This window comes from Syngnathus acus, chromosome 17, assembly GCF_901709675.1.
Source record: "Syngnathus acus chromosome 17, fSynAcu1.2, whole genome shotgun sequence".
NCBI classification, from domain to species: Eukaryota; Metazoa; Chordata; class Actinopteri; order Syngnathiformes; family Syngnathidae; genus Syngnathus; species Syngnathus acus.
In genome coordinates this window covers 8,341,208-8,360,982 of record NC_051102.1, presented here as the reverse complement: position 1 = coordinate 8,360,982, position 19,775 = coordinate 8,341,208, and the positions used below count along the sequence as shown (strand labels likewise).

The following is a 19,775-nucleotide window of genomic DNA, read 5'->3' as shown; positions in this document are numbered from 1 at the left end:
TGGAAGCTGGTCAAATTCGGATTTGTTTGAATCTCAATTTTCCTTGGTGATCTGAAGAACAATCTTCAAGTAGCATTACGGGTTATCATGCTAGCTTCTTTTCACTGTTTGATATTTCCTGACGTGTTCGATCATCCAGTCAACTAATCCAGTGATCGACAAACGCCATACGAACTTTGCGATACAACTGTACGCACATAATCTGACAATCTTTCTGCTTTAAACTAGCAACGACTCACACTGCAAAACCCATTAGCATTTGATATTAGTCTAATTACATTTCATCACGCTCAAAGTACATGAAATGACTCCACAATGTGGCAGGAGGGCTGCAGTTAAATCTCCTTCTCGCATGTGTGCCACAGTACTCCAAATAGCATTATGAGGCACATAATCAGAGGGAACTAATTGCCAATGATTGCATAAATGAAGTGGCTCGCTTTCATCACAACTGATGTTCAGCGCCTTGGGAGAGAAAGAAAGGCGCTTGACCAGAAAGCAGAAAACTCATGAAGCCGTACTGCTCGTGGCGGCTAATGTAAAGAAAAGGAAGATGTCCACAGAGGGGGGGCGGTATGGTATTGATGTTTTTTTTCTTGTCATCACACTTGCTTCTACTTCACAGGCAAAAAAAAAAAAAAAAACACCAAGGCCAACCATTTGAGAAATGAATCTATGGAAGTCTCCGTCTTTTTTCCCCCCATTAGTAAGTGTTTAGTTCAGCGTTTTAAATAATTGTGTTACAAGGAATGATATTTAAAATACATTTGGGAGCCAATGAGGCGGGAAAGTGCCTACATGTTTTGCTGATGACACCCGGGCCATTTGGAAGACATCAAAGTAGAGAGGAGGTAGCCTCCATGCATATTATAAACTCATTATGTGTATCATTTAAAAAGGATGTACTCCAGCCACGGAAAACAATATTCCTAGTCTCGGGTAATGTGTATTCTCAAACTTGAGACTGGTGCTCGCCTCCAGTTTAATGTGGCATTCATTACCCAACTGTAAAATAAATGACCTCGATTTCAAAAGGAGGAAGTGTCGTTAAGGTATAGATGGCATGTCCGCAATCCAAGTTGAATTTCGGAACAAAATTTTCCTTTGGTGTGATTCAAATCAATAACAAAAAAATGCTGAATATTTTTTTAGGCCAGTTTGATCCTCTTAGCTCCCGGCAAGAATGTGGAAATGCTGGTCCATCATTCAAAAAGAGATATTAGCCGGGTGCCCGGTGAGGAGGCTCTAAAAGTCTTAATTATGCGTTGTCCCTCCTCCATCAGAACACTTCACGTGGGGCAGACGCACAGCGGTGGCTCGTCATTCAGCCTAATGCGCCCGTGCAGGGAGTCGCGTGGATACACAAAAAGCCATTAAGACTCACGAGAAGGAAAAATAACGGAACGATCTTTTACAAACAGCGCACAAATGGGAGCAGTTGTCGTCATCTAAAGTAAAGCGCACGATAGAAACTGTTGAATATTTACAATGACAAAATGTTATCTTTGTGCTGAGCGTAGTTTGGTTAAGCTTCGGGCTCTGATTGTGACGTGAAATGGGGCAATAGCCCAAAAGGTCGCGACCTGAATGTTGTTGCCAGTAGCAAAATGGCCGCCCCTGGAAATGGATAAACCCCAGTTGGTTTTTCCACTTGATTCATATTCCACGAACGCAATATTAATCAGAATGCCACTAGTGGGAGAGAATATTTTTTAACACGACGTCCCCTTTAATGCTACTTTACCAACTGCCCTTCTCTTGTTTACTTACCAACTGTATCACATTCTATACCCGCTCTCATTTAGTTTCTAAAATGAGAATTGAGTAGCACATGACCGAAGAGTTATTTTTATTCTTAGTAGGCAGGAAGGCAGCCAGAGAGCAAAGGCCTGAGCAACAACACGTGAGACAAAAATAGCGTGTCTGTCGCTCTTCATGGCAAATCTCAAAACAAGCAACAGTCAGCACACTGTTGACATGATCCAGCGTGAGCGAGCTGTTCAGCATGTCGCCAGGCAGCTTCGTCTTCTCATCTAAGGCTTTACGCTCGCTCCAACTGGACGAGGACATGCTGGAGAGGCACGACTACAAGCGGCGCATGGCCTCCCACCATCTGCTGAGTTATGCTCTGAAGAAGGAGGCCCGGGACAGGACGCCTTTGCGGGCCAACGTCGCGCCGAGGCCGTACGTGTGCCGAGACGTGGTTATCCAAAACGCTCTGTACACGGGCAACCTGGAGGCTATGCAGCGCCTCTTTCCTCGAGGATCCTCCGCCGGCCTCATCATCGAGCCGCAGGGCGGCGAGATGCGCTGGGTGGCCCGGGGGGAGGGTAAGAGACAACATCTGTCATCATTAGGATTTCATTTAGGAATTGGCCACGTGGAGTCTCATTTATGAGGATTGTTTTCCAGCGACCTGCATTCAAGGCGTTGGACTCGGTCTATACAATATACTGTGATGGTATGCAAATCATGAGCAGCATGAGTAACACCACGGGATGTGAAGGCAGAAACGCATTCTTTTTAGAACGTGCCAGAAAATTCCGGTGCCTGAAACAAACCAATGTTGCAACTCAATTACTTCCAAATGACCCAATCTTAAAGTTTCCACGTGAAGGATTGCCATTTTAGAGTCCTTGTAACCTTTGATTGGTTGTTGCTTACATGCTTAAATCGGCGCTGGCATGATTTCCTGAGTCCTATCACATGACGTCCCGAAATAGCCTCGTATGCGCAAACAACACACATAACCGCGTTTAGTACTAATCCTGAACTAGTTAGGCAGAAGGCAATGGCTTACGCGGCACCAAAGGTGAAGTGGCGCAAGCCAAAGACGTTCCGCAACGACGTGATCGCCACGGCCAAGGCCACAGGTTGCGTCCAGCGCTTTTGGAACTCGCTGCTGGTGGGCGACGAGCTGACGCTGGCTAGCATAGCGGACGATGACGAGTACGCCGACTTGATTGACGCCACTTATGACACCAGCGATGTAGATGAGTGGACCAACTTCAGATATAACTACAGGAGCTTGAGTAGGTTTTGAGTTACGAGTCCTGTCTCGACTGATCGGTTGTCCACAAATCCGATTTTTGTGTCTCAGGGCTTTGGTCGCTGACATACGAGCAGGAGCTGACGACGCCGCTTCACATTACGGCCGGACGAGGCTTCACCGAGTGCCTGAGACTGCTTCTGCAACGGGGAGCCAGTGTGGACCTGGCGCCGGGCGGCATCACCGCCTTGCACGAGTCCTGCGTCCGCTGTGAACCAGAGTGTACCAGATTGCTGCTGGTCCACGGTGCCGACGCCAACGCTGTCTCGGATGACGGCCATATGCCTCTGCACTTGTGCTCCAACCCCGAGTCCTTTGAGTGAGTCTTTAAAAATGTACGGAGAGGCTGGAAAAAACGGTTAACCATTTCATCCCCATTTCATCTGCAGATGTGCCAAGCACCTCCTTCAATACGGCGCTGCCATTAACGCACGCACTGCGGACGAAGACGACACTCCCTTGCACGTGGCAGCCAGGAACGGGCTGACGGATCACGTGGAGCTCTACCTGCGCTACGGCGCCGCCGCGGACAAAAAGAACCACGAAGGCCTCACGCCGCTGAACGCCGCCTGCTCCCAGCCGCAGGAGCTGCAGGACCTCCAGCGCTACTTGGGCTTGTGCCGGATTCTGATGAAGGCGGGGGCCGACATCCGCTCGATGGACCAGGACAGACGCACGCCCCTGCACATGGCGTGCAAGAATGCCAACGCGGACTTGGTGGAGCTGCTGTTGGCTAACGGGGCCAGCGTTAACGAAATGGACTACGGCGGGGAAGCCCCCATGCACAACATCCTCAAGGTGGTTTGCTACAAACTTGCCCATAGTCCCGAGAGGGTTGTCCGCGCTCTGCTCAACCACGGCTCCATCCGAGTGTGGCCTGGAGCGCTTCCCAAGGTAGCTGAGCTGCTTTCAACGCTTTTGTGCTTCCATTTTGTACAAATTTGGTCTGCGGGGAGAACCGTCCCACTTGTCAGTATTGGCGGTTGTCGGTTTTACCAAGATCCTCTCCTACCGAGGCGACGCTGTCACCCAAATGACTCCCGTTCTAGTTTTGACAATCATTTGGAGTCACTGATGAGCCATTAAGGTGTCTAATTTTGCATCACTGCACTTTTGCCACCTTGTCTTGTTCTCAACTTGCCAATCCTTCCCATTTGCCGACGCAACACGCAGCGTTGCTCTCGCAGCGGGAAGCAGACTCACAACTTCAAGCGCACCCACGTGCACCAGACAAAACGCCTGCTTCCCTAATTAGGCAAGTGTTAATAGGAGATTAATTAGCACTAATTGCATAATTTCCAGTTAGACCCCCGGAGGGAGCTCCAATCTGTTCATTTCACAAGTGTTTAATTACTTTATTTCTTTTGAATCTATGGCCCTCGCTGGCAAACTCCAGATGATGGTGAACGATGCTGATTTTCAGGTTCTGAAGCACTGCTCTCAATCTCCGCGCACCATCGAAGTGCTGCTCAACGCCTACAGTCAACTTAAAGTCACCGACACCTGGGTGGAGTCTGTACCCCCTGAGGTCTTTGAGGCAAGTTTACCACCCGGGTGGAAACGTGCATTTGACAATCCAAATGAATTCCCACATTCTTTTTTTTTTTTTAGGAGCACCGGGAGTTCTACGAGTCAGTCTTCTCCCTAGCACGGACTCCTCGTTCCCTGCAGCACTTATCACGCTGCAAACTGAGGGTCTTCCTTGAGGGGAGACTTGACAAAGTGGTACCTAGACTAGACCTGCCCACCATTATTAAGAACTATTTGCTTTTGGATTACAGAGGTTATATCCACTAATTGGGTACTTTTAAAAAAAAAGCTGATGAAAGGGTTTGCTACTGCTGCTACGGATCAATATTGCAGGAGTTTGATTGGTCTTCAACCTTTATGCACGATATATCTTGCACCACGAGAGGGCGCTAGAGACTTGATGTGATGAACTAGTGCCGGTGCACTTCTGTTTCCGTCCATCTTCGATAGCGCCTTATCTTCGTTTCTATATTAATCGTGTTTTATCTTCGTGCTTGACGAGTTTCTCTCAAGTTTTTGTTCAACGTGTAAATGTTCTGATTTTAATGTCCTCTGTGTGTTTTCTGAGAATTTAACTAAGGTTTTTTTTCTAGCATAAACGGAAAATAAATGGATGGATGTATATTTGGCAATCCATTTGGTTGTCATTTTTCTCTTCATATTTTGTCTTGAATTTTTTTTTTGCTATTTTTTTCTATTTTCACGAATGAATGAATACCATGAAAGAGCTCATTACAGCTCATACTTTGAGTACTTTGATTCAATAATAACTCGCACAATGGTAATGTTTTGAGAGTGAGTTATTGGCTATCATTATTTGTAAATTATAGACATAATTAATTAAATAAAACCATGCATTAATTGGATTCATTGACGCCGTGTGGTTTGCTTTTTGACTAGAACAAATGAATTAAATTGTCCATGAGATTCTAATTGAATGAGTTGCACAAAAAACTGGCTTGTTTGAACCATATACTTCCTGAATCATTCAATAAGAAAATTTTAAATATTCATTGTATATATTTAAGGCACATTAATAATGAATATTTAAAGAATTTTTAAGAAAAATTATAAATATTATATTTCTTTTTTTGGGGGGGGGGGGGTCTGACATTTATTCCTATAGGCACTCCACGAGACATAAACGATGTAAATGTGTTTTGGGCCCAATAACTATACCGGTCCCATTTTAATAAAAATCAAAGCTCAAATGAGGGCTCAGTGATGTTCTCTACATGTGCAATTACGAGCAAGAGGCTGGCCGGGGCCCTCCGCTGCTAATCAGGCTGGCCTATAATATGATGTTGGTGTCGTGCGTGCAATCAAGACGAGCGCTTGGAGAGCTCGGCCACCCGGGACTCAATGGGGCTAATCATCATCCTCATCATCATGATCAGCTCCCATGCACGGCCATTTTACAAGCTGACATGATCTGACATTATTGCCTCAAGACCAAAGATACTTTGAGTTTGCCCTTGTAGCTACAGCAAATAAAAATGTCGCTTATTTGGTCAATTTGGAAACCAAGCGACCCCCCCCCCCCCCCTCCCTCACGCCTGCCTTCAAACTAATGTGACTTTGGCCATGTTGCAAACCCACGCTGCAGTTGACCTCGCACGTACACGCCTTTTATCTGAAACTAATTTTCCCAAAGTATCTCTCTCCAGGGAACAATTGTTGCAGCACTTCTTTATCCGGGGCCAAACACATTGTTTGGAGGGGCCCCGGAGAATAGGCCAAGAGAGCAGAGGAGGGAGATGGGAGGTGGGGAATGGGGGGGGGGGACATCTGCCTCTCCTCCCCTCCAGACTCTTTCCGAGAGGGAGGGGGGGGCGCACAAAAGGCTTGGTTGTTTTGAATCCACAGTAATTGCTAATCATCAATCAAAATTAATAATAGCTGATTGGCTTGGTGTGGTCGACGGTGATAGAAGGGGAAGGACTTGGTTTTGAAGAAAAAAAAGGGGGGGGGGGGGCCTCTCTCGAGAGAGGCGTAGGGGGGTGGGAGGGAGTCCCTACTGGGAAACGACCGCCTCTCAGGACGGCCAAAAAGTCAGAGGCTGAATAAGGAAATGAAGCGTAATTTGAGGAAGATGGATGAGCCCCCAGGGACCAGCAGCCCCCCACCCACCCCCTTTCACATGATAACCAATGCGCTCGCTCCCTCGCTCTCTTTGCGCTCACATCACAGAGGGAGGAGTTGCCAAAGAGTTCTAGAGCTCGGGCAGCGTGTGTTGATGTGACAAATAAGAGCGGCGCAAAAGGGGGAAACACAAGCGGACTGCGCAAACGTCGTTACGGTGCCATTTCCGGGGATGCGGCTCAGGATCTACTTGGGAAAAGTTTGACATTTTGGTGGGGGGAAAAGGGGGTGTTTGCATGCAAAGATGCAGCGACCAGGAGGGCAAGGCACTGCTTTTTCCATCGATTCCCTCATAGGGACCCCCCAGCCCAGACCGGGACACCTGCTCTACACGGGCTACCCCATGTTCATGCCCTACAGACCCCTGGTCATCCCGCAGGCCTTGTCCCACTCGTCTCTCTCCTCCGGGATTCCTCCGCTGGCCCCGTTGGCTTCTTTCGCGGGGCGCCTCACCAACACCTTCTGCGCAAGCTTGGGCCAAGGCGTGCCATCCATGGTGGCGCTCACCACCACCATGCCCAACTTCTCCGACCCGCCGGACACCTTTTACCCGCCCCAGGAGCTGCCGGGCCCGCGTCTAAGCGCGGCCGAGCCCGGCGCGAGAAGGCAGGAAAGCCCGCACTCGGACGAGCTGCACGGTCGGGAGAAAAGCTCCGAGTTGCTTAACTTCTCGGAAAGTTTTCAGACGATATCAGGTAAACGTTTGTCTCCTTCTCGAGTGTTGCTGTCATCGCAAGTTGACATGCGCTTGGCAGAATTAGTGAAATGTTTTTAAGGCAAATATGCATTTTGTATTTCATCATTTTTTTATTGCTGATTTGTCATACTATTCTTAATCCGATTAATTAAAGTAACATTAAAAATATCACTCTACTTCTGCCATGGTTTAAATTTCAAAGTATAACTTGAACGAAGACTTTTGATGATTTCAAAAGCTGTGCGTAAAAACGTAATACTTTTGCGTAAAAGTCATTGTAATGTCGATATAATGACAAGTCGTTTTATTGTTTTATATTTGACGACGGATTTCTTAAATACAGTTTAAAAGACTCACACAATGATTTTAGCTTGCGTGCTAAATACTTTTTATGTTGTCTATTTTTTTTCCAATACGTAAATACACTCTTATAATTGCTGGGTCAAATTGACCCCTAACTTTGGCTTTCTTTATATTTTTTTGTATTAAAAAAAAAACCCTCAAAACGGCATGTCTTGATACAAAAGCACCCAAAGTTGGGTCAAACTGATCCAAGCAGTGAGTGGGTCCAATTTTTGGGTTCTTTTTGACCCAGCGGGTGTATTTTTCTATTCCTCATATAAGGGGGGGAAAAAAGTCACCCCCCCCCCCCCACCCCTCCGCAAGCCTCGTTCTAACCTTTTCTTTTTTCTCTCTAGGCGAGACTAAGCTGTACAGTTCAGACGACGAGAAAGCGGACCTGAAGTCTGCCGAGGCCGCGTGCAGCGACCGTGATGACAGCTCGGCGGACAGCGAGAACGAAAGCTTCTCGGACGGCAACACCTGCGGCCCCCTGTCGCAGAAGGCCAAGCTGAAACTCGGGCCCCACGACGCGCTGCCACCCGGCGCCTCCTCTGCAGGGAAGAGCCGCCGGAGACGAACCGCGTTCACCAGCGAGCAGCTGCTCGAACTGGAGAAGGAGTTCCACTGCAAAAAGTACCTTTCGCTCACCGAGCGCTCACAAATCGCGCATGCGCTCAAGCTGAGCGAAGTCCAGGTCAAGATCTGGTTCCAGAACCGCCGCGCTAAGTGGAAACGCATCAAGGCCGGCAACGTTAACAACCGCTCGGGGGAGCCCGTGAGGAACCCCAAAATTGTGGTGCCCATCCCAGTGCACGTCAACAGGTTCGCCGTACGGAGCCAGCACCAGCAGATAGAACAAGGGACGCGGCCGTGAACGCGATGACGTCATACAAACAAACAAAAAAAGTTATGAACACTTAACGAGACTCCAGCAACTGGAGTGAGGACTGGAAATATGCTGTCACTTTTATTTATTGATTTGTGAATATGTATAGATTTAACAAAACAGTAAAAATGGGCACTATGAAAATAATGTGTAAAGATTTTTTTTAAGTATTTATATGTCAGGCCAAATCTTTCTGTTGGTTGCATGTCATTTCTCATTTAGTGGCGAGTCTGTTCAACTTTTTTTTTTTGTACAATATGTTTGCATGTAAGAAGGTTTTGTTTGGGAAGAACCACGTTGGAAGGATTATGAAATGAAAATGACCAAACAAGGGACAAGTGTAAAGTCTAGTGATCTAATAAATCCATTTCTATATCAAAGTCTACTGATTCATTCCACTTTGAATCTTCCACTATGTTAAATAACACAGCCGATAATTAACATTTTGTGTGTATCAAAATCTACAAATTGGGCCCTAGTGTTTAAAAAAAAGTTGAAAAGACCTTTTAAAAAAATAATACATTTTTGAAAACTCATTGCATCTATTGTAAATATTCCAGAAATGTAAGTATTTTGTTTCTTTGCCCGGGGAGTCTGAAAAGCATTTCAAAGAATTAGTTGATGGATTCACTGATTGCAGATGTAGTGATGGATTTGTTTTCAAAAGGTCATGTGGACTGATGGAGCACTGACATTAACTTCTCCTTCATTCACCTCTGTCAAAAAAGGCCATGCTAATCTAAAACTATTGAACACAAGGGAAAAAAAAAAATTGTACACACGACACAAAGCTAAATAAGGCGTCTGAAACCTGATCAACCCAAGCTTTGACTTTAAAAATGTAGAAAAGCCTTGTTAGAGGCGGTGAAGGATTACATTAATTTTGCTGACCTGACTTCCACCTTTCTTCTTAAAAATGGAATACAATTTGCATGACATTTTTTTAGGACTGAACAGAGACAGCTCGCGTTAAGTTTCGACCAATGAAGAAAGCTTCATGCGATTTCCAAAGCAAGAATGAAAAGCGTGCATATCCTAAATAATATCTAACCACATCCAGTGACAGGAAAGGGAAGCGGAGGGCCTTTTGTGTTTTATGCCAAGCTCACATCCGTATGCTTTCTCTGAAGGCTCTCCAGGAATCACAAAACGTTTTTCTTTGGCCACCAGCCCTGCCGCAGCACCTGTTGAAGAATCCTCAAATATGCAATGTGCTTAATATTTCACGCCGATCGCCAGCAGTACCGCGTCAATATTTGTCTGGAATTCGGGATTTCAACTGCGTGACCCTGCATGTGAGCTGTAACACCGGGATGGGGAAGGCAACTTTTGAAGATTACATCCTGGGAGCTGATTAATTGGGCTGCTCAATTCCACGACACTGTGCCACGGCTATTTCGGGTGACAGGCAACGTTGCCGCTATAATCCCATTATTGTTGTCACTGTGCTGATCTCAAGTTCACTATTATGTGTAAAGGGCGCATAAATCCATTATGGTGACAAGCTCACCTCCATTCAAGTCTTTAGTGAATGCAGACACTCAATTTACAAATAGAAAGATCACAAATTCTCCAAAAGGGAACACAAGCCGCTCGGCGCTAGGCTGGTTGACTTACAAATGGTGTTAAATCTGGGAATTTGTCGATTTCCTCAATAAAAATCTTCATTAAAAGGGAGGTCAAGTCAAAATTTTCGTTACCACAATGTTCCAGAAATGGGCAACTGGTAGGACGGTACACAACTGCTGACCATCAAACTAAACCAAAAAAAAAAAAATCACCAATTTCAAAGCGTGTCCGGGGGTTTGTAATAAATAAATAAAAGTATTAACTGTACAAGCAACATTTAATATGGGTAGAATACAACTAAGATAAAAATCAAACGACACACCTGACACAGGGAGCAGGTTGCGTTTGCTGAGGGACGCAGTCACCGTGTTATAGTGCTAATGATGCTAATTAGCGCAGGTAATTGATATCTAATTGTAATGATCGCATTCCAATCACGAGCAGACAAATGCAATTTCCTGTTCTAGGGTTATAGCTACACTTTACGCCATTGTGGACTTCAACCTGCTGTGATGGCGTCATTTGACTTTTGAGGTCAGCCGTTTCCTAATTTTGGTTGATTGTCACACTTTTGGAGGTTTGGTAAAAATTTTGCACCAGGTAAAAGAGACGGGAAGGATATCGTTGGGGGTGAGCGCGTTGGTGGGCCGCGCCGCGTCCGTACAGTGATGTATGGGCAGATGCATCAAATCGCACAAGATAAACAAGCGATGAGTTTCATCAGGGCCATCATGGCTTTAATTTGGCTGCCTAATGAGTCAGATCCAGCGGCGGAGATAAGAGTTGTCAGAGGCTCGGCTCTAATGAATTTCTTGCCACTTGTAATCAAGGTTGCCTGTCTGAGGTGTGGGGGGGGTCGATGATTAATGGAACCCTGGAGGATTCCCTCGGCCCTCAGCCTTCATTACAGCTAATGCATTCTCAGGCAAATTAACAGAGAAACGCCGGCAAAAGCCGATGGGGAGGGGAGGGGGCGAGGTAGAAATGGCGCCGGGGCGATGGGAATGGAGCATTTATGTACAACACAGCTCAGAGAGGAGGAGGAGGCAAGGAAGGTGGATGTGTGGATTAGGGAGTGCAAAGAGGACGTAGTGATCAGACAAGATGAAGCTGAAATTGATGAATGGATGTTGAGGTCTTAGGGGGGGAGAGGGAGGGGTGGGGGTGAAGCAGGGAGAACATAATTACGAGTTAAAGAGGTTAAAAGGATGTAACAGAAAGCAAATGTCTATGTAATGTAGCATATGCAAATGAAGACAGCTCATTAGCCAAAGCTCCGCTCGGTGCCTCCTTGATACAACATTGACGCTAGCGCGCCCGCGGGTCTTCAAAAGGGGACGAAAAGCGGCAAATATGGATGGAATGTTTTGCAAATATGTTTTAGTCACTCGTGCATCCGTCAGCCTCTGCGCCACCTCCGCAATTGTGGAGGTAATTTGTCTGAGAGGAGTCGGGCGGCGGAAAGCCCTCCTCGCTGCTTAGCATCCGTCTGCAAAGAGCAAAACAAACAGCCTGCCCGCCCGCCCGGCTAACGACACAAACACGACTCTTTGCTACAGCACTTTGAAATCATTTCAAAACTTGCACCTACAAGTCTTTGTACTGATTAAAACCATATTAATTGAGTCACTTTGGTGAAGCTGCAAGCTAAATAAGAACAACACAGCTCGACAGCATGAGCCAAAAACCTGAAGGTTAAAGTCCTGGGTGATAAAAACGAGGCCCTACCAATTAATTGGTCAATATCTCTTTTTAAATCTGCAAAAATCTGCCTATTTATATGTCTCTTGTTACGTTAAAGAAATACTTTAGGACAAAGTATTGTAAAACACTCAACTATATAGTCAATATATCCACAATTTAATTCATCAGCTGATTAATCGGTTATCAAAATTTTATTCTGGCAAATAACTGAAACAACCTGAAAAAAAATAAAAAAAATGATTAAAACAAACAAAAATAAAAAGATAGCCATCACCAATTCGATCTATTTAACCATCTTGACGATTAGAGCAAAAACTCACATATAATTGACGCCCAATGCCATGCAGTGTGGGAAATAATAATAATAATTAAAACTCCACAAACAGGTTCAGTGACCCCTGACAGGACAAACGGAAAGTTGCAACAAACCCAAATCTGGTGTGTAAAATAATCCAGCAGTGCCCCCCCCCCCCCTGTAATTCACTTACAAGGCTCCTTGGAGCATGACTTAGTTCTTTTGTGGCTCGGTGTCACGACAGTGCCGAGGGAGGAAGCGCAAAGCAGGTGATGAGGCGCAAAACAAAGGCGGCCGCCACGAGAGAGGAAGGGGATGAAGATATGGTGAGACGAGTTTAGCGGCAAATAAGAAGCGGATTAGCGGGGGCTGGACACGCGGCGACCTTTCACTGCGCTCACGGTGCAGTGCGGCCTGACACTAAGCCGTTCCTCTTTATCTTAATCCCCTTTTTAACACCGCTGGAGGCCGCAAAGAAAGCAGGAAGTTGATACGTTGCTCGGCTTACCTCAGGATGCTCACGTTGGACTTGTCTTGATAACGGCGGAGGCTCTGTTAGTCTGATATGATAAAGAAGGGGGATGAAAGAAGTGAAATGAATGAATGACAAAAGCAGCCTCAAAGTCAGCAAATTGAAAAAGAATCGCAAAACACTCTATTCGGTTTTCCCCGCAAGAGGGGAAGGCTACATGGTTTTATTGAATGTTTATTAATGGGTCAACAGCCAGCCAAGCACACAAACAAGTTACTCTTCAGCTTCTTCGCCGCACCTCCTCAACGTAAAAAGGAAAATACGGATACGAGAAATCAACCCCAAATAAAAATATTTACATACTGCATTATAAATATGTCAAATGTACATCATTTATACACAAGTACCAAAGATGGTCATGCTGTGACCAAATGCGAGTACCATAATAATAATAATAATAATAAAAATAATAATGGAGAAACAACAAGAAAAATAGCAACATATCCAAAAAATATGGCTTGTGGTTCAAGAGGCTTTTTGACCCAAAAGCGGTTCTCGTCGTCATTTCTCGAATATTGCGACTAATATGTACAAGACTTCATGTTGCGCTGAGGGCTTCTCTACTCTTCTGTTGGCATCGATACCGTTTCAAACACGTCAAGGCGGCTCCATCGAGTCAATAAGGCGGCCAGGATTACAGTACATGGTTACGGTACATCTACAATGCAGTGGTTGGTCAGCTTGATTTTTCTGGACAAGGCGTGCCGGATGAACAGGAAAGGCAAACTTAGAGCGAGTCTCTCCTGCTCGGCATGTTAGATACAGAAGAGCGCAAGGAGCCACGTTCATCACCGCTGTCTAACAAAAAGCAAGTATCTCCGTTTATGAAGAAGAAAAAAAAAAAAAAAAAGTTCAGTTCTGAAATTGTTTTTGTAAGAAGAGAAAAAAAAGAATAAAAAAGTCAAGGTGTCCATTCGTAAAGATTGTTAGGGGAAAAACAAACGAAATAAATTGGAATAAAATATTCACGATAAGAACGTGAAGGAAACAGAGAGCCAATAAATTATGATGAAATGGCTAGTACAGTTCAAAAATTGTTTTGGGATGAAAACAGAAAAATATATATAAATAAACATTTTGGAGATGCGTGTTTTTCATCAGACAGGGATGTTACATTACTTTCCCAAAAATAATTTCGTCGTAAATTATACAAAAAATGAAAGGGAAAGTCAAGTCAAACATTTTCCTTACAATAGGCCGGCTAGTCCAAACACGGCATTCTGATTAATATTGCGTTGGTGGAACATGAATTACACAGTTAAATCTACTGGTTTTGATTCTTCTCAGGGGGCGGCCATTTCGCCATTCCCGAAAAGCCGTGATGTCATATTCAGTCAAGTGGCAAAATGGCCGCCCCCTGAGATGGACTAAAAACGGGTGAATTTAGCTGCTTAATTCATATTCCACAAACGCAATATTGATCAGATGTATACAGGATGGAAGCTTTTAGAAATATTATTTACTCACTTTTTTCCATTCTCAGTGAATAAATAATTTGCCCGAATGACCAAAAAAACATAATTGAGAATACTGCAAATGAGGCTGAAAGTTCCACGTGAAAAAGTTTGTCGACAAACACAATCATCATGCTAAAAAAACTTTAAATGGTTTCAAAATTTCATGAAGTTAATAAAAGGGCAAATGCGGTCACAGTAGCGATTCAATCGACACATTTGATCTGATAATCTTCAAGTCTCATCGGTCCCTTGAACGCATCACGTTCGGACTGACGGGTGATCAGGACGCAAAGATGATGAGGACGACTTTTTACAGCAGCCAGCGTGAACGTTTGGCGATCACGCCAAGCACAGCAGATCAGTAAAGATGGATGGATGAGGATTATTTGAAATTTGATGTCAACCGACGGTCGACGCAAGCGAGATCTTATTCCCACAAAGACGTGGTAATGGTGCAATTGTCACGCTTTGAACGGACGTGAATGAATTGTGATTGAAGAGGCTCCACAGTCACACAACACTGCTGGAGGAGCACCTGCAATCACCTCCTTTATGTCGCCATCACTTGCTCGCTTTGACTCCAAATTGCTTTGTCGGCGTCCGTGTATAGCAGATCAAAGACAATCGTCGTAACACGTTTTGCAGAGCGATTTGTCCCACTTTTTTTTTATTTTTTTTATATAGCCTGGAAGTGAAACCTTTTCATTCGTGCTGCAAACTTTAATTGAAAGTGGCAAGGGGAGAGCAACATAAGGGTGTTTGAGTCGGGCAATTTGAAAAACGAAAAAAAAAACGATGGAAAATTTCTAAACTGTTTTTCCCATCGTCACTTTTTGAGGGGGTGGGGGCAGTAATTCACTGATATGGAAAAAAGAAATTTAAAGCTTATCATAATCATCTCAGACCATCAATTAAAAGGGTAAAAATAAACTCTTTTCTATCCCATCCTGACATGGAGCCATCTTGGCTAGGCAGTGGGAGGGGTGGGGCGGGGCGGGGGGGTTCTACATGATGCTGATGCTGCGGTTGAGCTCACACTGGGCGTTGTTGTTGATGTTGGGGTTGGCGTTGCGGTTGCTTATGTTGGACGGCGCCGACGCGGGGCCGCCGGCGTCGTTGGGGCAGCCGTGCTGGAGCAAGATGTCGGCGCACTCCTGACTGCCGGCTCGCCGGCCGTACGAAAGCGGCGTCTGGCCGCGGGCGTCGCGACAGTTCACGTCCACGCCGTACTGTCACAGGGAATTACATTCAGCTTAGATTGAGCGCAATTGGAAAGAGCATTGATGGGGCTCCATTTCCGAAATCAATTTCTGACAGTGGTCACTAATGATGACGCTTATGACGATTTTTAAAACAACTTCTAACTAAGTAGTTTCATTAGGTTTTTAAATTCTCAGTTTTAAATATATGAACAAAATCAAACGTTAAAAATGATTATTATTACTCATAAACCAATTTCTAAATAAATGTTCATTCCCGAAAACCAATAACTTCATTGATCTACTTACAATGAGCATTTTGTGATTTGATTTCCATTCATTATGTCCGTTTAAGAAAAGAGCGCACATGACAAGCACACCCCTTCAATCTCTATCAAAGTCTTATTTGTCCACAATGTGGTTGACGATGCTCAATAATAAGAAATTAGACTTTGTTCCATGAAGTATGTGATGGTCAGTGATAAAACGGCGCTTATTGGTTGAAGTATTTCCTCTCGGTATAATTCTATTATCTTTGAGGAACATCATAGTTTTATGAGATTCATAAGAAGCAGCTGATTTCCTTTCATTTCATGCACAATCTCTTTCCGCAAATCTTTTTTCAAGTGTAAAATCAAACGTTGGTTGATTCTCTGCCACTCACCCAGATAAGCAGCTGCGTGATCACCACGTTGGCCATGGCGCACGAGAGGTGCAGCGCCGTGCGCCCGTCGCCGTCCCCGTACGTCTCGTTGACCTCCTCCTTGGTGCCGTGGGCCAGCAGCACCACCACCAGCCTTAGGTCGTCCTCCACCACCGCCCGCAGCAGCTGCTGGCCCAGGGGTACGTCCGACTGGGGCAGCCCCACGAGGAACATTTTCTGCTCGTACTTGGCTCGGATCCAGCGCTCCTTCTCCTCCCTGAAAGGCACACCATGGCGGGTGGTGTTAAATTATTTTGGACATTTGTTTGAATTACTCGGCATAGTCAGTGACATTTTTTTTGGTCAAATATCAGAATCCCATATTGGTCAGCCCCTAAACCAGATCTTACTGTTTGTTATAAGGTGTTCCACAGGGTTCGTTTTTGGGGTGTTTTCATTGTATTTGCTTCCCCTGGGTTCCATCGTCATAAAGAATTGCCTTAGTGTTTTTTTTTTTTTGTGTGTTTACTGTTTTTGTTATTCATTTATTGCATATGAGGTTGTTATCCACATTCTGACCTAAAAACCTAAAACATTTAGCAGCCGTGACACCCCCCAATAATCCTGACACTGAAACACCCAAAATGGAATTATGTCACTGGTGACTCCAGTCATAGCTGAAGAACAAAGAATGGGGAAAAATCTCAGCGGGAGATCAAACCATCAAACGTGCTGGTTCCTTTTTCGTCGATTACGCTGGAGAGTGACGTGAAGGAAGTGTACGAGAGGGGGCAGCTTTTTAAAGGTTACACGTCTTCATCGCTTTCGTCTGCTGCGCACAATACCCGATTTCTATTTTTTTTTCATCTGCGCTGTCTGCTGTCAGTCTGAAGCGCCTTCCCTCCCTCCCACAAAAGAAGCGGTGTGTCTCGGCATCACCCCGGGGGAGACGCAGTCCTACAGTCTGATCGATTTGTGCTGAATGGCCGCAGAGCGACGGAAAGGGGGTGGGGGTGGGTTCCTCCTTTAACTCCATCCTTAAGAGAGAGAATAGAACTCCAGAGAAGACTCCGTCCTCTATCGCCATCTTTTGCTCTCCATCTTGACCGCCCCCATGCTCGTTCTCTGGTCACGTATACAAACCCAGCACAGATAAAAAAAAAAAAAATAATCAATATCAATACGTGAATGACTGAGCATGCCCAGTGTGCCACTGACCCCGTGACCTCGTCTGATAAGGCCGTGCCGGGAGAAGGCCGTTGTTTGGATGTGTGGATGAGTGACAGAAGTTAACGCTTTGGAGCGACAAGATTCTCATGGGAGTTGACATTCGCTGGTTTCCATTTCCTTTCACACTCGGGGACATTTAGCCGCGGCGCTAATGAAATGAAAGACACGCTTGCGTGATAATAATACAGCCCTTTGATTGACATGGCCAGAGAATTCTTTTTTTTTCTTCCCCAATATCGTTAGCCTAATCATGTAAAAACTCCTTTTTAACTTAAGGCTGTATCTCAAATTGACGACTCGGAAGTGGAAGACGAAGCGCGGATTGATGAACTACCAAAAGAAAACAAAGCAACCTTGTAAAGCCAAACACCTTAAGACGGCGTCGATGACCACACGGTTCATTTTTGTCACGGCCGCGGGGAAAATGCGCAGGAGAATGCCGGCGTCCTCGCTAAACCATAAGGAGCCCTTTTCTTAGCAATGGGCTTATTGTGCGGCCGACAAAGGCGCCCTAATGGCAGGCAATTGGCGAGTTTTATGGTGTCAGACCATCAATCCCTCGTCAGTCACGTCGTGAGCTGGACAAGCCCGTTAGCAAATCAATTGGCCTTCAAGCAGGAAGAGGCCGTGGCGCCCTCCTCTCTTATTTCCGGTGAGAGAGAACGTCATTCTTTGGCCGACAAATTAAGTAGAAAAAACACGGTATGATTTACAGCCCTTTAGATGGGGCTCCAAATGTAAATCAGCGGCTTTGAATGAGGGTCTGAATGGGTCGGGCCCGGTGAATTGGCACGAGTTAAATGAGGCGGAAAGTTGATGCTCAGATGTGAAACAAAGAGAGAAAGTTTTGTTACAAAATAAACTGAAGGGTGAGGGAAAAGGATGAGGATTACGTTTGAGGCCAAAAAAAAAGAAAAAAAGGCATCTTTTAAAAGATACGTGGCATTATAAAAGATGTTTTCATGAGTTGCTTAGCGACAGTTTAAATAGGACATTCCGAAACTCGCCGCTAAAAAGTACCTGCCATGCTAACCATGTTAACCCAGCTCACCGCAAGAAAAAAAAAAAAGTCTTAGTAGAAAGCTAGAATGTGAAAGGAAGTGAAATGGTAATCCCCGCTTCTGTCTTTTGTTTGGAATAGAAGAGCAATCCAAACAGCGGTCGGCTTGAGACGCTCGGGAGGGGAAGCGCAGCGCTTTGAAAAGGACACTTCCTCACCGCAGGAGGCCCAAAAAATAAAATCAGCAGATTTAGCATGTCAAAGTGGCAGGACGGCACAGGAGAAAGGGGGTTGAATTTTCTCACTATGGGTGGAGATTTAGGAAATTGGACTTTTATACGGCGATTTCTCCGGCCTCGCGCGCATACTTGTTCACCGTTTGGCTGTTGCTCGGGGGACGGGAGGGAGCGCCGAGTTCCCAATAAAAATGCCAGTGTTGCGTCCAGCTTAAGAACAAGTTGTGTTTACGCCAGCCTTCCTTGGTAATTGCCGTTTAACTCCACAAAAGTCCCCAATACCTTCCTGGGGATTCCTTGTGAAGAGACGGTGTCGCCTTTCGTTTGAAGCACCTACATACATCACGGCGGCCTTAACAGTAGAAAGGCCTCTTTTATAATTCTATTAGAGCTCTGTGTTGAGCGATGGCTCCTGACCCTGACTTAATTAAGTGGCAAACGGCGGAATGATTCTCCTCAGCGCGGGCCCACGGAGTCAAGAACACATGACTGGATTCAAATAAAGAGCAACAAACCAGGACAATTAGTCAAGCCTGAAAAGACAATCGGGGATTTATAGGAAGGGGAAACCGAGACGGTGCATCAGAGGAGGACGTCCGTCCCACCGACAACCATCAAAGCTCCTCCTCCGATCCGCTCGTGTATCAAATAGACGCGGCGAAGAGGAGAAACCGACCGGCCCGAAGGGAGCTCGCAGTCGGGCGACCGCTAAGGGTCGCGTTCCCATGCGGCCCAACAGAGGGGAGGGAAGAGACGGCAGAAGAAGAGGGACAAGAGAGAGTTGGGGGCCAAGAGGGAAGGCACAGGAAGAAAAGAAAGCCAATGAAAGCTGGGCCCCAAACTATCAAAGGTTGCTAAGGGCCAGCAATCCAGTCGAGGCAGCAGCCAAAAGTGCCAAAGAAAGCCTCCTCCCCTTTTCTCCACCTTCATTTTCGTTCTGTCTTGTCATGGCCATTACCAGATGTTACAGTTAACTTGGTTCACTAAATGACATGTACATTGGCTATGAGCCCCTTTCTTCAACCAATCGGATTGCATTTTGAAAGGCGCTTGTCTTGTAAATGACGTTTACAGGTGGAGCAGTCGCCACTTTTCCTGCTTCCCTCGTGAACAGATTTAGAGTGTCCGCGCGGACGCCATTCAAAAGGTCTTTCCGAGATGAATGGCGACGGGCGAACTTGAATATGTTGTGACATTAATGAGCTTGTCACCCTCCGCCATGATGGAGTGGCTGTGTTTTTGTTAACAGCCTTAAATGCTCATG

The 19,775-nt window shown here is 45.6% G+C and overlaps 3 protein-coding genes across 6 annotated transcripts in view; 2 read left to right on the top strand and 1 right to left on the bottom strand.

The window, feature by feature from the left end:
• Window positions 1–1,929: 1,929 nt before the first annotated feature.
• asb10 (ankyrin repeat and SOCS box containing 10) lies at window positions 1,930–5,453 on the top strand. 2 transcript variants are annotated; one of them, XM_037277197.1, is made up of 5 exons: window positions 1,930–2,330; window positions 3,101–3,368; window positions 3,439–3,943; window positions 4,473–4,586; window positions 4,661–5,453. In XM_037277197.1, the coding sequence occupies exons 1-5, from the start codon at window positions 2,006–2,008 to the stop codon at window positions 4,844–4,846; spliced, it is 1,398 nt and encodes a 465-aa protein (XP_037133092.1). In that variant the 5' UTR covers window positions 1,930–2,005; the 3' UTR covers window positions 4,847–5,453. The 2 variants fall into 2 exon arrangements, with proteins under 2 accessions (XP_037133092.1, XP_037133093.1); XM_037277198.1 differs by lacking the exon at window positions 1,930–2,330 and adding an exon at window positions 2,367–3,032.
• A 1,301-nt stretch (window positions 5,454–6,754) lies between these two features.
• gbx1 (gastrulation brain homeobox 1) lies at window positions 6,755–9,026 on the top strand. The gene is made up of 2 exons (XM_037277203.1): window positions 6,755–7,416; window positions 8,117–9,026. The coding sequence occupies exons 1-2, from the start codon at window positions 6,966–6,968 to the stop codon at window positions 8,632–8,634; spliced, it is 969 nt and encodes a 322-aa protein (XP_037133098.1). The 5' UTR covers window positions 6,755–6,965; the 3' UTR covers window positions 8,635–9,026.
• Window positions 9,027–12,872: 3,846 nt separating this feature from the next.
• agap3 (ArfGAP with GTPase domain, ankyrin repeat and PH domain 3) overlaps window positions 12,873–19,775 on the bottom strand; it is a 75,451-nt gene continuing 68,548 nt past the window's right edge. For all 3 annotated transcript variants that reach the window (XM_037277179.1, XM_037277180.1, XM_037277178.1), the window contains exons 17-18: window positions 16,067–16,322; window positions 12,873–15,432 (exon numbers count right to left, since the gene is read on the bottom strand). In XM_037277179.1, the coding sequence (XP_037133074.1) occupies window positions 15,208–15,432; window positions 16,067–16,322 (481 nt within the window). In that variant the 3' untranslated portion in view covers window positions 12,873–15,207. The remainder of the gene's footprint in view (window positions 15,433–16,066; window positions 16,323–19,775) is intronic.

Coding starts and splice junctions, on each gene's coding strand:
- asb10 (XM_037277197.1), top strand. CDS start 2,006: ATGTCGCCAGGCAGCTTCGTCTTCTCATCTAAGGCTTTACGCTCGCTC. Junction 3,369..3,438: donor TCCAACCCCGAGTCCTTTGA/GTGAGTCTTTAA, acceptor TTTCATCTGCAG/ATGTGCCAAGCACCTCCTTC. Junction 4,587..4,660: donor TACCCCCTGAGGTCTTTGAG/GCAAGTTTACCA, acceptor TTTTTTTTTTAG/GAGCACCGGGAGTTCTACGA.
- gbx1 (XM_037277203.1), top strand. CDS start 6,966: ATGCAGCGACCAGGAGGGCAAGGCACTGCTTTTTCCATCGATTCCCTC. Junction 7,417..8,116: donor AAGTTTTCAGACGATATCAG/GTAAACGTTTGT, acceptor TTTTCTCTCTAG/GCGAGACTAAGCTGTACAGT.